Source organism: Cheilinus undulatus, linkage group 17 (genome assembly GCF_018320785.1).
Source record: "Cheilinus undulatus linkage group 17, ASM1832078v1, whole genome shotgun sequence".
Lineage (NCBI taxonomy): Eukaryota > Metazoa > Chordata > Actinopteri > Labriformes > Labridae > Cheilinus > Cheilinus undulatus.
In genome coordinates this window covers 37,109,645-37,127,113 of record NC_054881.1, presented here as the reverse complement: position 1 = coordinate 37,127,113, position 17,469 = coordinate 37,109,645, and the positions used below count along the sequence as shown (strand labels likewise).

Sequence of the window (17,469 nt, the reverse complement as noted above, 5' to 3'; positions counted from 1 at the left end):
TGCTTTTGGCCTCATTTTTTACAGGTACAACAAGATACACATACATGCTACTATATCATCTCCTGTCTATATAACATGAATTGAGTGAAAGCCCCAAAGAGGCTCATCTCTCTTCTTTTATAGCATGGGGTGATGTGTCTGGACCTGTCATGATACAGAGGTGTACATTTGTAGGCAAAGGTTTACGTAGTGTGTGTTTCTGTGCTAAACCATCCGAGATAAGACACCTCCTGGACATTCCAATTTCCTGTCCGATATTTGCCTTCTCTTAAAGCGCTTTATCACAAGGAAACATATAAATGCTGATAGGTCGAGGAACCTTTATAATGTTTGAAAAATAGAGACAAGGAGGGTGGTCTGAGAGGATGAAATTGAAGGGACGAGTTCAGAATGGGTAAAAAGAGCGAGGCTGGAAATACGGATGCCATAAAAATAGGTGGAAGTGGGAAACCGAATCATAAAGACAGCAGGGCAAAGCAGAGGAGGTATGAGCTCATTTTGTCTGACTGCAGCAGAGGAACAGTTCACCATGTTCCACCCAGAACAATTGTTAAGTGTTCCCTTGTGATAGTCTGACAGTGATGGTAATGCCTCATTAAAAGTACGACCAGTGGCAGCAACTCCACTCCAAGTTTTGAAACTGAAAGCCAAAGAAGATCTCTTCAAAAGCGGCACCCCTGTTAATTAAACTCTACAGATGGACACCTTGGCTTTCTTCCAGACACAGCAAAGATAGGTGCTGGGAATTGTGGCTGTTACTCAAGCATACAGTGAAAGACTATCAAAAAAATCCAGGATGAGCAGGCGGTGCATTTTCAGGTCAACATAGAGCGGTCTGGAATCTTAATTGACATGGTTAAGCGAGGGCAAATGTTTTCCAAGTGGCTGAACTCCTGATGAAATTAGAAGGAGTTATCAGAAACTGGCAATTATCACAGCCTGAAGCAGCAAAAAGCTAAGCTAAAAGTCCTCTCCAGCAAAAACAACTGCTAAGTGAAAATCCATTGAAGTTACAAAAGGACAGGAGTTTAGAAATTTTACATTGTTGCTTTTAAAGGCTTGCTTATTTCAACTTGTATTTCTTATGAATTGACCGCACTGTCTGGCTTTATGACCTTTTCCAATTAAAAAAAGCAGCAGCATGTCTGATGTGTTTATTAACAGGGAGAAGGTCACAGTAATATTAAAGTTAGTTGCTGTGCTTGCTATCTGCAATCTTCATTAGGTTTATTAAGAGGTGATTTTCTGCTTATGCAGCTTTAGACTTAAGCAATAGTTCATTGATTGAAATACCACATTTTATGTTGTAATTTATGAAAGCTTGCATCATTTGGGACAGATTTGTCAACTAAATGTTTTACTTGGATTTGAAGTTCTGTCAAAGATAGTCTTTAATAACAATTTCTTGCTTCAAGCAACACTAAAAAGGGGTGTAAGAAAATCTTTTAATGTCAAAGTTAAAACATTTGTACAAAGTAATGTAATGATTTTTTAACTAAGGTAAAATGACTTGGTGCTAGTAGTGTCACAATTAGTGAAATGGGGATCACCTGAGTGTAGTGAATGTGTCTCAAGTGATTGTAGTATGAAGGTAGTATAAAGACACCTGTGTCTAGAAGGTCCAGTCACTGGTTAATCAGTATTCCTGGCAACCATTACACCATGAAGAAAAAACAACAGTCCAAACAACTCAGAGAAAGGGTTAATGTAGAAAAAAGCTGGATGAGTACTACATGGGGTCAAAGGTATCAAAAACTATGCCGCCAGGATAATTTGCTCTTCAGGATAAGAGGACTGAGATAAACTATTAAAAAGAAGGGAGCAATGACTTGCCCATTAACGTACCAAAAAAAGTCCATAGTGATAGATGGCAGTCAGAAATGAGAATCTGAGGCACTCTGATGTAGTAAAAATCCTTTGTTAAACGGGGATATCTACGCGTTTCAACTCCAATGAGTCTTCATCAGGACATAATGAGCAGATACAAAAAACATGTTTGAATACAAAAGGAGCATCATGTGATACAATCATATGACCAAGGTCACCACAACATAAAAACAAAAATCAATGACAGCAGACGTCAAGAAGCACCAAACTCACATTGCTACAGTACTAGAAATAGCAGAGAAAGTTTTTTTTGCTTTCTCTCAACTTGAGTCTGTCAAAAGGCATGTGGGTGACTCCATGGTCAAGTGGGAGAAAGTTCTTTGGTCTGATGAGACTGAAATAGTGCTTTATGGCCATCAGATAAGATGCTTAGTTTGATGGACACCAAACAATGCACATCACCACAAACACATCATCCCCACTGTGAAGCATGGTGGCGGCAGCATCATGCACTAATAAAATAGAAACGCACTATTACCACAGACTGAGACTGAGACTAAATAGGTTAAAGTTCATCATCATACAATCAGGATTCAACAGGTCACAGAAGCAGCTTTATGCTTTAAAATGTGTTCTCCATGTCAGTGGATGGTCTTAAAAGGTCAGATTTTTATGGTGGATGAACTCACAAACAAAAATGTGCAAAAATTAAAAGTTAACACCTTTTGAAAAATAGACCATATCCCTGTAATCTAAAGGTTCACCTTTCAGACATCATCAGACCGCTGTGTGAATGATGGAGCTTTATTCTTGCTATAATGTGAAATATTACTTTCATGCATAAAGCAGAGGACGTTAAAATTATTAAGTGTCCCTTTACTTTAATGACAAACTGGAAAATAAATATGAACTACAATACAAGAAATAAAGTGTTGGCACCAAACATTTCCTGGGATTGGATCCCTAAAACCCAAAACATGGCATAATCTAATGTAACCATTTAACTTACTGTCCTTGTGCCTTTAAGAAATGTAAACTGACATCAGAACTTCATTGCACTTTGTAAAATATTTTTCTTAAGGGAAATTGTTAATACCAATTTTTAATATAGAAGTAGTTCTTTAAAGGGGCCCAGCTTCTTTTTGCGTTTGTCTAGTACTACTTCTCTTGAAAAAAGCAAAAGTGATTGATTAAAAAAAATGCAACATCTCTTATTAGAGTACTTGATTAGTCGCCAGAAGAATCGATACAGTACTAGATAACAAAAACAATCGATTGCTGCAGCCCTAGTTAACAGATATTAAATTCAAAATTCATTATCAAGAAAATAGTCTAATGTGAATAGTTATTACAACCCGAAAACAAGAACAACGCTAAATGAATCATATTCCAAAACAGAAACAACTGGAGTTTAAAGCACCAGTTCCAATAGAAAAATAAGAGATGAAATGACACAAAAGAGGACAGGAAAGTCATTGTGTATTACAGGGAGAAAGAGTCAGACATATTAGAAGTGACAGATTGGAGACTAAGGATTCACTGGTTTTCTAAAAGCACTGACAACACAACACAAAAACGTCAACAGTGACCTGAACATCCAGCCGTCAACAAAGAGAGGTACCAGAATAGAACAGACATATGAGCAAGTCCAGCAAACACACAACAGGATCGCTGAAGGGAACAAACACCTACCTGTCATTGTCGACGCTCCTGAAGCCAGGAAGGATGTGTCTGAAGCTGGAGTTTCGGTCAAGTTTGGGCTGACTCTTGGTGCGTTTTATTGAGCCCTTCAGCCGTCGACTTAAAAAGCCCTGACAGGGAGAGAGAGATGGGAAAACAGCATCAATGCTTGTCCATGAGGAGAGACTTTGAAATGTCTATCACGAAGCTCTACCTGAAAATACCATCATCATGTCATCAATGATTATAAGGTGTGTATAGACCACAAAGGCTGTCGAAGGCTGGGTGACTATAAAGTGCCCCAAAAGCAAAAGAGCATTCCCAAATGATTGGCTGCAGTTTAGTTCATGAGCTTTGCCTCCTCCATGTTAACAGATGGGACATGAATCCAACTCCAACACCAAAATTCATGTGAAATATTTTTTCCTCAAACATGGTCTTCATTCTTAGTTCTTCATGCTGAGATATGCCTTAGAGTTCAGTTTTCTGAAGTTTTGTTCTGATAAATTATATGATGTTATGAAAAAGGTGCAAGGAGCCATGACTGACAGTTATGACGACAAATGCAGCTCATGTGGAGAAGTCAGGGGAAACAGTAAGAGGAAACAAAGAAGAGCGACAAAAATTTTTTGTGTAACTTCAAGTTTCTCTTTCCAACAGACAAGAATCTGTTCTTCTGGAGACTGTTCAGACATGAGAGAATGACATTTTACTTCATGTTATACTTGTATTCTGGTAAACAAATGAAGGGTTAAATCAATACATATAAGCTCATTACATGTTTCTACAGATGACGTAAAAGATGCATGTAAACAGAGAGGGTGAGTCAGGGACTAGCAGCAGCACTTGGGTTACCACCTGTCCCATTTTGGCCAGGAGGTCCCATATTTTTAGCCAAATTTGTTTGTCCCATAACTTAACTTGGTTATCATCTGTAATCAGTGAACAACACTTTACTGAGTGTCAATCAATCACAGCCGTCTCATGCACATCAGTACGTTGTGAAACCTCAAAACCCACTCAGACATGTAGGGGTGGGTAAAAATATCGATTAATCAATGCATCGCGATATTTCCTCCCCCAATTCAATATCGATTCAGCAAATCCTCTGAATCAATTCACCTCCTGGCCAGTGGGGTTCGCTGTGCGTGTGATTCGCGTTGTATGGACGAAGGCCACACTAGACCAAACAACAACAACCAACCATAACCATGTTATGTGAGGTTTATCACAATTTCCAAGAGGACAGAAATTGTTTTTAAGTTTACATGCACTTTACCTTTTCAGTGTTTATACAGAACTGTCATGTTTTTTACTTTTGTACTCCATCTGAACAACTAAGTTATTATTTTGCAAATTTTTATTTTCAGATGTTTGATTGCTCAAAAATGTGAGGTGACTTACAAAATATGTTCACATGGGCATGAAAATAATTATTAAAAAATTGTCAACAAGTTATTTGTGTATTTCTACTTCTTACTGAATCAACATTGAAACACTTAAATCAATATCGAATCGAATCGATATCAAATCGAATCGCAACCTAAAGAATCGAAATCAAATTGAATCGTGAGGTTCTTAACAATGCCCAGTCCTACAGACATGGTTCATTTTTTTGGATGTTTTTCTCCCGTTGGTGCACAAATGTGAGAAAAATATACAGATGAACTTGCAAAAAAAAAAAAAGAAATAGCTTACGGCAACAACAATGAATTGAGAACAACAAAGACATGGCTGGTCACTGACGACTTGACGAAAGCTTCCTGCACTTTGTACTGTCGGAGGCTTTAGAAGGTCATGAAGTTCAGTGTGAATTTTTGTAAAATCAAAAACACCAGAAGATTAAAAACTGCAGCAAGAGAAAAGCCTTATGTATGTGTACCACACAAATATCCAGGTGCAACAAAGAGCTGAACTGTGTGTACAGAATATGATTCGCCATGTGAGATTGTCAGGCAGATTGGCACAGCATCAGCAGTTCTGCAGGCGCTTTACTGTGCCATTGTGGTGAAGGGGGTGATGAGCTGGTTGTTTTCATTCCAACCCTCACCTATGGTCATGAGCTCTAGGTGATGACCAAAAGAATGAGCTTGTGGGTTCAAGCAGTTGAAATGAGAATCCTCAGGAGGGTGGCTGGGCTCTGCCTTAGACAAAGGGTAAGGAGCTCGGACACCCAGAGAGATCTTAAAGGCTACGTTCACACTGCAGTCAAAAGTGACCTGAATCTGATTTTTTTTGCTCACACGTGACCAGTATCTGTTTTTCTCTGACAGTGTGAAAAGCACAAGTCATATTGAATCTAACCTTTTCAAATCAGATTCAGGCCACTTTCGCATGTGGCTCTGAATCAGATACAGGAAGTTGACTGCACTGTGAAAAGACAAGAAAAATCTGATCTGAGCATTAAGGCCTGCAGTGTGAACATAGCCCAGGTGGAGACGCTGCTTCTTCACATCCAGCCAGTTAAGGTGGTTTGGGCATCTGATCAGGATGCCTCCCTGTGGAAGTCTTCAGGGCACATCTAAGAGGAGACCCTGGCTAGACCCAGAACTCACTGGTGGGTTTATATATCCCATTTGGCCTTGGAGCAGCTTGAAATCCTTCAGGAGGAACTGGAAAAGTTGCTGGGGAGAGGGATGTCTGGGTGGACTACCTTCTGCCATATTGACCTGACCTTGGATAAGCAGAATAAGATGGATGGATGATGACTCATCATGTAGGGACTTTTTTTCTAGTGAGTGAAAGGACTAAAGACTCCTCTAATTTGAATAGCTTTCATTTCAAACATATCAATTGTAATTACGTTTTAGAGTGCTGCATGAGCTCTTGTCTCTCACAGCCTTCAGCTGTTAGTCTGTGCACAACTCATGCAGCACAGAAGTGGATCAGATTTATTATTTAAATCTCAAGACCTGCAGATTTATTATGATCCATTGGAAATTAACTCATTCTCAATGGTCTAAAATATTTCCAAGTTGAGAAGCTGAACGGTTAGTTTGATTTTTCTGCTTAAATCTCATACAATACTGTATTATTATGGTGCAAAGTGTAACATTAATAATTACTGAAGGCAGCCTGTCTATTTTATTTTCAAAAGAGGGTAAGGAAACATCAGCTCATCAAATGTGAATATAACTAGGAAATCAGCCAAGAGATTGAGTTGCTCAACATTATTTCAAATGCATTGTTGCTCATAAGGATTTTCAGCTGTTCGGTGTGATGTTAAATAGATTTTAAAAGCCATATCTAATCTATCACCGTCAGATTTATGCTGCCACATGAGTCCTCAATGAATTGAAAACCTGCTTACAAGCTCAGACCTGGTGTGAGATTTGAGTGTCTTGTAAGCTCACGCTCAGATTGATAAAAGTCGATCTGTGCATGGAAATGGGTGTGCACCTAAATTTCTGTTGTATGCACGTTTGACAAAAGAGGGCCAGTGTCCTTCTTTATTTTGCATTACACAGAAATATCAACATTTGCTTTCCTTGTCGTCAGTCTAAGACGCAGGATGTCATAAAGAAGATTTTTCTTTCAAATGAGCCGTAACTGAGGGGCAAAAGATAACCTACAGGAGTCTTGACAAGAGTGCAGTGAAGTTACAAAGCTGGTAGGTGATGTTTATGCAAAAATAAAGATTGGTTTTCAGTGTAGTAATTATGTGAGTTTCTGTCACTGGTTTTCTGCCTCACAGATACTTTTTTTAATAATCAGTCACATACTCTAATTCAATAAATGCACCTCTTTATTAGTTTTCTCATTCTGCTCTTTCTACCAGTCTGTGTTTACTTCCTCCAACATCTGCAATCACACTCCCCCAAGCACCTCACTGTCTCCATGGCAACAGTTGGCTGGCATTAAGAGCAAGTGAATATGAACGAATGAGATGTGGTGTTAAATGGCAAAGAAAAAAAAGCAGTTTAAAAAAAAAGGAAAAATATTCTTTTTAAGATTTCGCTGCAGGAGAGACAACCAATAGGATCAAAAAGACAGACTCTGAATAAAGAGGGAGTTTATGAGAGTTGATAGAGAAAACTAGGAGGGCAGCACGAAGAAGATGGAACTTAACAAGAGAGCCAGTATGCAGGAGCAAAGTACTTTACCATGTAGTGTTCAGGTTCAGGTGCAGCCTTTTATTTCAATCACTGACTCAAAGGCTGAGCGATAGACTGAACACCTTCAGCCCAGTGAAGACTCACAAAACGGGAACAGGCAACACACAGTGCAAGCACCTCCCTCTGTCCCAGTCAGGCCATTAACACACCTGTATAATTACCACCTACAGTGGGAACGGGTCGACCTGGGCAACAGTGGAATTGGGATAATTACAGAGCGACTTCCAGACAACCTGCCAGCTGATCACAGAGGAGCAACAGCATCCTGATGAACAACACCTGTCATCAGTACAAAAAGAACCTCTGCACATGGGAACACAGCCTGCTAGTGTCGCTGTGTTTCATCTCATTCAAATCATGGGAGTCTCTTTTTTTAGTGTTTGGCAAAAACAACAGCCTTGACCGAACCCCTCTCTACATTCTTATTTTAAGCAGGAAAACTGTCCAAACTTAAGTGCTAAAGTGGGTGCTTTTAAACACTATTGCCCTTGAACACAGTGCTTATAAGAATTGGTAGCTTCTAACAACTAATTATTAAAACAAATGTCAGCAGGTTGGTGAAAACATTTTAATAAAGACGTTTACAAAAAAAAATCTTCAGACTGAGAATGTGCCATGTGCTTTGAAAAGTTTGGACAACAAAGTTAGACATGGTGCAAACTAGGGCCAGCTGTGGATCAATGGCAGACTCAACTGGCAGGTTTGAAGATCTCCAACACCTATAGTCATGTGTATTCCTCCCACTACTATGTCAGTGACATGTGAATGTGTATGAATGGGATTAGTTGAACACCTTCACGAGCATGCCCTGCAATTAGTGTGTGAATGTGCTGTGAATTGGTAAGTGTAACCTGGGGTACTATAAAGACTTGGGGTTGTCAGACAATGAGAAAAGCACTTCACAAGCTGAAGTTCATTTACAATCTATATGACTAAATGCAGGAGGGTTACTGTGATGACCATTCAACAGTCATTGAGTTACTCTAATGAAACAGGTGATGGAGATTCACATCTCTAACCCTTCACCTGTTGTAGAGACAGATGTATTGTGCAGAACCTTCTGCACAAATAGATCACTTTAAAATACGTGACTGTAGGACTGGCTGGTCCTACAGTCAACTACAGGATCTCCTTCATTCGCAGCAGTGTGAACAGGTGGACATTTAGAAAGCATCAGAGGCCCATCACAAGCAGCTGCAAGTTTTAGTTATTCTTATTGTGAATCTCTGGTCTGAACTGGGCTTTACTGGTTCTTCATGTGGGGCTGTTCTGCCAGCAGGAGGATGGGATGAGATAAAAAAAATTATCTTTGGGAAATAGATAGATATGATTACTAACCCCTTGCCTGAGGAACAAACTACAAGAAAACCTGAGGCTTTCTACATCAAGTTATATTATCTGTATTCAATTTCAATGTAATTTTGCTACCTTATTTTTAAGGATTATTCCTTGGAAATTTTGCCTTTATTCAGCTGAAGAGAGACAGGAAACATGGGGAGAGAGAATGGTGGAAGATATGCACCAAGACCGGGAATCTAGCCCACAACCAGTGTGCTGAGGACTAGGGGTAGGACAAAATACCAATACACTGATATATATCGCGATATTTACTGGCACGAGACTGTATCGATATTTTAAAATGCAGTATCGATATTTTATTGAATAATAATTGACTTTCTTGGTGCAGTAGTTCGTGGTGTAATTTCACCCCCTGACCGCTAGGCGCTGGCAGCAGGTAGTTGACTCTTCCCTCTTCTCCTCTGCTTAAACAACGAGATCAAGCTAGACTTCCGGTCTGAGCGAGCTGGTTGCTCGTGCCTACCCAGCAGAGCGACTTCTGCTGCAATTATAGCGGATATGTGGACTAATTTTGGCTTTCAAACGTAAAAGACAGTACAAACTTAGACAGGAGTAAAGTTGTTTGCAAGATATGCCACGCTGGAGTGAATACTCAGACAAGTCGACGAATCTGTGAATGGCATCATAGCATTACAGCTAATGGCTAATGTCAACAAGCATGTTGAAGCTACCGCTGGTCTCTACTTGTGCAACCATAATCACAGTCAATACTTTGTTTTTGTTTCATATGTAAGGACCTGCGCCATCTTAGTGTCATTAAGAATGGCGGCTTCCATAATACGATTAAAAAAATCACTGGCCTGTCACGTCATGCCCTCCGCAAAACACAGTCCATCGGTCCTTAAGTTGGACGTGACCATCAGCTCGTTTCCCATAGTCTCCCTCCACAAACACCTGGTCGTTACATGATGACATAAAAACTGATATAACATGAAGAATAAAAGATCAGAGTACATTCACTCTTTATTGAGTTATTCAGCATTTTAATTCAGTGCAGCGAATGGGGAAAATCCTTTATCTTCAGATTGCACAAAGATAGTTAAAATGCGAGATGATGCAGGACTCTATATTTTTTAAACTTAATTCTGTTTTGTTATAATCCATATTAACTTAAAATTACATAGTAGGATATATATATTTATATACTATGTATAGACTTTATGCACTTTATGTTCAGTCTTCAGCTCAGTCTGTGTCAAATTATGTGAAATTGATACTAAATTGCAGTGAATAAGTTGAGAAATCCTGCACGTGACCATTTTACAACTATTTTGTATTCTCTAGTTATACATATTTTGCGATGTATCGTGAGACAATTTTTTTGAAATATATTGATTATCACAGTATCGCTGTATTGTGATAATATCAGTATTGTGGACCATGTATCGCGTATCATTGTGAGGTACCCTGTGATTCCCACCCCTACTGAGGTCTGTAGCCTCTGCTAACGGGGCCCTTGCTCTACCCACTAGGCTACACCAGCACCCTTTTTGCTATCTTTTAATGCTTCTAATGTTATAACTATTCTGTTTTTAAACTCTGTAAAACACTTTGAATTGCTCTGTGTACGAATAGTGCTCTACACGTAACGTTGCCTCGCGTTGCCTTACCAGAACTATGGCATACTAACATGTAGGTGGCTAGTGGGTTATTTCTATAACTACCTGCCAGAGGTGAGTACTGAACATAGCAGAGTCATCACTGATGTGAAGCAGCACCCGGGGCTCCCTACAGGCTAACTATGTGAATTGAGATCTCATTTCCTTTCTTAAATATTAACTGTAAAAGTTGGAATATTGTGTTCTTCATTTATTTAGCACTGACACCCACACATTCACAAAACCCTGACACATTTCTGTCCTGATTTCAGGCCATCTCTCAGTCACCTCTAAATTCACAGTAATTCCATACCCTTTTCCCAGCAGCCTCCAGAGACGCTGTGTGCCTGCCGCAGCTGTTGGCATAGTCACAGCTAACAAATTAAAATGCTTCTGTTTTTTCCACATCCACAGAAACAAGTCAGTGAACAGAGACCTGTCCCTGTAGGCTAGCTGGATTGATTAGTGGCTGCATATTCTGTTTTTACTTCTTTCTCTTCCCTGATGGATTGACTCGAAAAAACAGAGGGAGGGAAAAAGAGAATGGAGAGCAGATACATGAACCTACAATTTTGTGCTGGTTCTTCGCCCCTCTCTAGCGCACGTGGACAGCCATGTGATGCTAAAAAAAACTCATGTCACCTTTATTGCAACTTACAATCAGTCAATAAGGATGACTGATGACTATATTAACAAGGGATTAAAGCCCATGAGAGGTAAAACACACTGGCAGCAGTGCAAAAATGTTAGCATTTAATTCACTGTCAGCACCTGCTCATGCCAGATGACAAGAGAAAGAACAGAAGAAAAAAGAGCGTGCAGGAATAGAGGCAGAGATAGAGACATATAGGGAAAAATAAGGAACAGAAATAGAGGTGAGACTGGTCAAAAAATGGAGAAAATGACAGTGACTGCTGCGCCAGAGAGGGATGAGCTATAGGGGCAAGGTAAATGGGAAAAAAGTGGAGCACAGTGTGGAGGTGGCAGAGCATGAGTTGATAGAAAAAGCAACAGAATGAAAATAAATGAGGGGGAAAGTGAGGAGAAAAGTAGAGCAAATGAGTGACAAGGTTGCAGGAGGAGCAGGGTTCAGCAGAGAGGAGCGCGATAGCTGCAGAGAAAACCAAGCTAAGGCTGGAACAGAGGATGGCCAGATGAAGCCAATTTGATTGCCTTTCTGTGGTTTCTATGATTGGTTAGCTTATTCACACTGCTGTTTCAGGTGTGGCTTACATGCCACTGTGACAGTTTTGCCTTTAATGTCACAGAGGTGTAAAACTAACATTTATATCAGGGTATTTTAGTTTTAATTTACTATTTGGGAATTTTGGAATTTTATTAGAATTATTATTTTTTTGCCCTCTATGGTAACAGTATTATACTGCAGTATTAAAATGCTTAAAAAGATAAGGAGTTGAATGTGGGCATGGTAAATGAAAAGCATGGCAGTGAAGCAGACGGCAGCCAGAAGAAAGACACAGGTAAACTTTCTGACACAGAAACTGAGGTACCTGTGAATAAGAAGACACCTAAATAAAACAGATACATATATAATGTGTTTGATAAAGCAGTAGGTTCAATAACTGTCAGGGTTCCTTGCGTCAATCAGCAACCTTTCCCCCTTCGTTGGATATCATAAAAGATACAATTTATAAGTAGTAGAAGTTTCTAATTTATCTTTCAATCTGGTGAAACAAGCCTAAACTACAGTGCCTATAAGAATATTCAACCTCTTGGATGTTTTACCTTTTCAATGATTTTAGAAATCGATCGTGGTTCAAATGATTTGGCTTTCTTGGCAAACAAATTAAAACAAAACCTAAGTAAAGTCAAAGTGAAAACAGATTCCTACAAAGTAATGGTACTCAAATGAAAATATGAAATGTAAAATAAGTGACTGCATTAATATTCACTCCCTTCAAGTCAATATTTAGTAGATCCACCTTTGGCTGCAATCACAGCACTAAGCACATGCAATTCTACTCCATTTTTCTTTGCAAAACTGCTTAAGCTCTGTCAGGTTAAAGGGGGCTCAGGCGTGAACAGCCCTTTACATGTCCAGACACAAATTCTCTTTTGGATTGAGGTCTGGGCTTTGACTCCACCACACTAAACATTCATCTTGTTCTCTTTAAACCATTTATGTGTATTGTAGCTTTACGCTTCAGGTCATTGTCTTGCTAGAGCATAAATCCTTTCAGGACCTGCTGCCAAGAAGCATCCCCGCAGCGTGATGCTGCCATCACTGTGCTTCACCATGGGAATGGTGTGTTTGTGGTGATGTGCAGTGTTTGGTCTCTGCCATACATATCATCTTGTCTGATGGCCAAAAAGCACAATTTTTGGTCTCATCAGAACAACGGACTTTCTTCCTCTTGGCCATGGAGACTCCCACATGCCCTTTTCTGAACTCTAGTCCAGCTTTAATCTGTTTTCTTCAACACTGGCTTTCTCTTTGCCACTCTCCCATAAATCTTTGACAGGTGAAGAACCCAACCAATAGTTGTGTTTCTTTTGTCTTCATGGTGTAATGGTAGCCAAGAATACTGATTAACCAGTGACTGGGACTTCCTCTCAGAGATGTTGCCATACTACAGTTACTTGAGACACATTTACTGCACTCAGGTGATCCACATTTCACTAATTTTGAGACTACTAGAACCAATCAGCTGGACTTCTGTATAAACAAGACCCAGGATCCTTCATTGTGGACCACCAAGAAAGTAGAGTTTATGGGGCACACAGTTCCCCATGAATAAGGATGGAAAAAACTCCCTTCAGGAACTATTTTTCAGAGTTTAATCCTGATATCTGATCAAATAAAAATATCTGATTCCTTCCATTCCATCTTACTGAATCAAACAAGTCTCAAGTGTTATGTTTTTCTTATTCAACAAACACAATAGACACAGACACCAAATGAGAAATCATACCACATGTCATTGTTCTTTTGTGTTCCAAGAATTAATTCTTGAGAAAACAATTTCCCTGTGGTTGAGCAGCACCTTGAAAAACCAATACAGGAATGAAAAACATGATTGAATTCTTGACAAAAATACTCGTGAGAAGCTCCCATTTATGAATTTGTTTGATCTTTCATGAACATTATTGGTTTTGCTGTAATGTCCAGCCCTTTGCTTTTCATTTTGCAGCCACCTCCTCGTAACCAGAAACATGATAAGGTCATTATGGCCGCAGCTACCTGACAGGGGGTATTACAGTGTCACATGTTAGCCTGAATTTCAATGAGCTCTGTAATTATTCCACATTTCTATGGTTGACAGCTAATTAGTGGAAGGAAGGGGTGGGATAATTTGATTCAACATGCATTCTTGAAGGGTGGGAGAGGCTGGTTTATACTGACCTTTCAGCCCTGCGGGCTTGTTGTACAACCTCTAGGGGATTTTGATGCTGCGGAGATTCAGGATGCAACTAAATTATGTTAGCTGACTGGTCATTGATTATGAAACAATAAATAGGATAATGTTTGGATGATGTTTGGCACATTTTTTATTTTATCTTATTGAGGATGTGGGGGAAAAGGGTGCACACTCCAGCTACTGCTGGGAAATTTCAATCCATTTCAATTCAAGTTTTTGCTTCCAATGAAGCCAAAACAACATGATCATGATGAATGATTACTGTGCCATATACCATGTGTCTGTTGTTTCATCAGCTTGTAAATGTTTCAACTCCAGCTTTTTGTTTTTTAATTTATGTTTGACTTATTCTCATTAATGTGCACTGTGCTTTTGAAAAACATAAATGAATGAGATTTTTTTTTTAAATATATCGCAATTCATTTTTGGTATCGTATTGATGAATCGAAGTCAGTTTTGAAGTGGATTGGCCCATTCCTAATTAAGATATTCACAATAATGATTTTGGCCATAATTGAGCAGCCCTACTTCAAACAACAAAGCTTTTCAGGTTTGCACCAAAAACAGAACAGAACAGTCAGCACACAACAATGCTCTTTTTAGGGTCTCTAATTTTGAGCAGATGCAGCAGCAGCAGCAGACCAAGACAAACATTTCAGCTCTTTTTAGAGGAAATGTTTTCAGGTTGGACACTAAAACTCCAGATTGTCTGTAACTGAGGAGTTCAGTGTCAGAGGATTTTTTTCTCTGTAAATGCTCATGAACAACTGACATGGTCCTGCGATAAGCGAAGTCCATTTTACAACTCTCACAAGCCATCATTCCGTTATTCTAAAAATGTAGCTCTGTTTGTGAACAACTGAGTTTGCACGTCTCGGTGTTAAGTCAGACAGACAAAGAGGGATAGGTAGCAGGCTGAGTGTTCAGTTTAAGCTGTGAGCAACAATAAACATCCAGACTCCTGAAGACTAAAGGCAGACTCCCATGTCTTGTTGCTGCTGATGAACTGTAGTGACAAATGCTAGCCCAGAGGTTAGCAACAGCTTCAGCTCTGCAACAAACAGACAAGTCTACTTCCTGACTACAGTCATGACTCTAAAGGAGAAAGTTTAATTTCTGTATCTGCAGCATAGAGACCAAATCTAAATCAACTACCAGGCTGTCTACTTCCCTGCTCCTCCATCATCTCCACTTGGCTCAGCCTCTGTCTGCACAGGAGATGCGTGGTGTTTTTTAGAATAAAAAAGGTGTAAATTTATAAGTGTCAGTATTGGCTAAAATGAGTTTAAAAAATTGGCATATTGGATATCTGCAAAAATCCAATATTGTGCTTTCTGACAAATTAGGTTTTGTTGAAGGGGTAAAAAAGCACAGTTATTAAACAAGAAATCCTCCTTTAAAGTTCTACACAAGGTTTATCTTCTAGAGTTTCTTCTTTTGCTCAGTCTGTTCCTTGAATAAAAGTGAGAAAGAGAGCTCTCCTGCCAGTTCTCACCCTTTCTGAAAAACCAAATAACTTTGACCTAAGCACACCAGGAGCAACCCCTCTTTCAAACAAACATTCTTTTGCTGAACCAAACAAAACTCCTCTGATGCTGTTGGAGTTACCTCCAGCATATAAAGAGGACATCAGCAAAGATTTGTTGGTGAAATCTCCAAGGTGTGATAGAACCAAAGGATGTACTTTGAAAAACTCCCACCAGGTCGGGGTAAACCCACACTCGACTTTTTGGTTTGCTTCAGTGAGCCAGTGCCATCTTTTTTCTGGGTGTAACAAATTTTAGGAAACACTGGCTCATCAGGCCAGGACGCTTATTGGCTCATGTGAGGGTTTGTTGTGGATGAAGCAGAAAGTCAATGAAAATACGGGCTTGTTTATTATGATCATATTAGTCAAAGGGTTCATACACTCACAATCTTACCAAAATTAAGTAATCACCCCGCAAATTTGTTAGCTTAAAGCTGCAGTATAAAATGCAAATTTCAAAGTATTTGTCCAGAAGTTGGCACAAATTAAACAATAATCTCTCAGACCAAAACAAGATTTCTCTTTGGCCATACATCCCCCATCCCAGCACTGCCTACCCTTTAGTTTAAATTTGAACCAGGTGCATGCGTATGTATGATTTGATATTCAGGAAAATAGTGAGTGGTACTATAAATATGTGGAAAAAAAGTTGCTATCTTTTAGCTTTTTAGTCTGGAAAATCTGGATCAGCTGCAACAACACTAAAACAAGCACATAAGCTCCATATCAATAATTAGTCCACTGTCTGCGGGATGTAAACACAGGTGAAAACAACAAATCAAGAGGGAGTTTAACTTTACTCCCTGTATCTTTAAAAGATTCCTTTTCATGTCTTGCTGAGAGAAGGAGAGTGGCAAGAGTCTGTAACAGGGAACAGAGGCTGGGGAAAGACATACAGCAGAGTTCAAAATCAGCTTTGAACCCAGGCTGCCACATAAAAGACTTCAGCCTCTGTATATGGAGCGTGCAAACCACTGTGCTATACCACTTTACCCTCTTGCTATACATTTCCATAGCATATATCTATTTTTTACCAAACCAATGTAGAGAAAGTTGAAAGTTTATTCTGTGCATGCTGTATGTTTGTGGGAGTACATAACAGGATTGCTGTATAGCTCATTGCAATCTCCAAGCTTGTCCAAGCCCATTAATTCAGCACTGAGATGATGTCTCAATTTATCGCTCTCCTTTTACTTTTCTTAAATCTCCTTTTTTCCCCCATTAAATTAAAGTAAATGCCCACAACACGCTAACTCTATTCCCTCAGCCTGGTTATTCCCGGCATCCCTAATGGGAGCTGATAGAATCAGTGCCTGGACAATCAGCAGGGTGTTCCCCGCTTCCATATCCACATCTCTTGTCTCCCGTTTGCACAACCTGATGAAAACAAGAGACATACCTGTCCAATTAGCCCCCCTGCTATTATCTGAGCATATAGGGGGTGCTGTGGGGGGTACAGTGTCAGGAATAGATTGGATAAGGAGCTAAGTCACAATTGAGAATCAATCCAGCCGGCGAGTGCAATCAGCGGGATGTGGACATAGACGTGACAGACTTAGATAAGGTTTGTATGCCTGTTCTTTAAAGCAGCATCGAATAAGGGAAAGGAGGGGAGTGTAAATCTAAATTTAAGGCAGTTTTACTGAACTGCCTGTGGAAGATTAGGCTTTAGAGAGACTGTACTGCCTACTGGTGGGAAATTGTTTTTGAGAAAGTACTGGAAGATGCACTTATGTGTATGAATATGTGTGTGTGGCAACCATTTCTGTGTGCAGACACTGAACCCAGTCCTTGTGAAGAACATGAGAGAAAAACATTTTGACAGATTTAGCTCAAGGCCTAGGAGGGGTACTTTAGATGTCACCACAACTCTTTTCACTGGAGGGAGAAAAAGTGAGGGCTGGTTTGTCATTACTAAAAGTAGGAGATGCAGGAGTGGAGGAGAATATAAATGCCTGACTACATTTCTCTTGTTGACATTT

At 39.6% G+C, this 17,469-nt stretch overlaps 1 protein-coding gene across 7 annotated transcripts in view; it reads right to left on the bottom strand.

Moving 5' to 3' along the window:
• dab2ipb (DAB2 interacting protein b) overlaps positions 1-17,469 on the bottom strand; it is a 224,885-nt gene that overhangs the window by 124,341 nt on the left and 83,075 nt on the right. For all 7 annotated transcript variants that reach the window (XM_041811069.1, XM_041811067.1, XM_041811066.1 and 4 more), the window contains one exon: positions 3,520-3,638. In XM_041811069.1, coding sequence (XP_041667003.1) covers positions 3,520-3,638 — 119 coding nt within the window. The remainder of the gene's footprint in view (positions 1-3,519; positions 3,639-17,469) is intronic.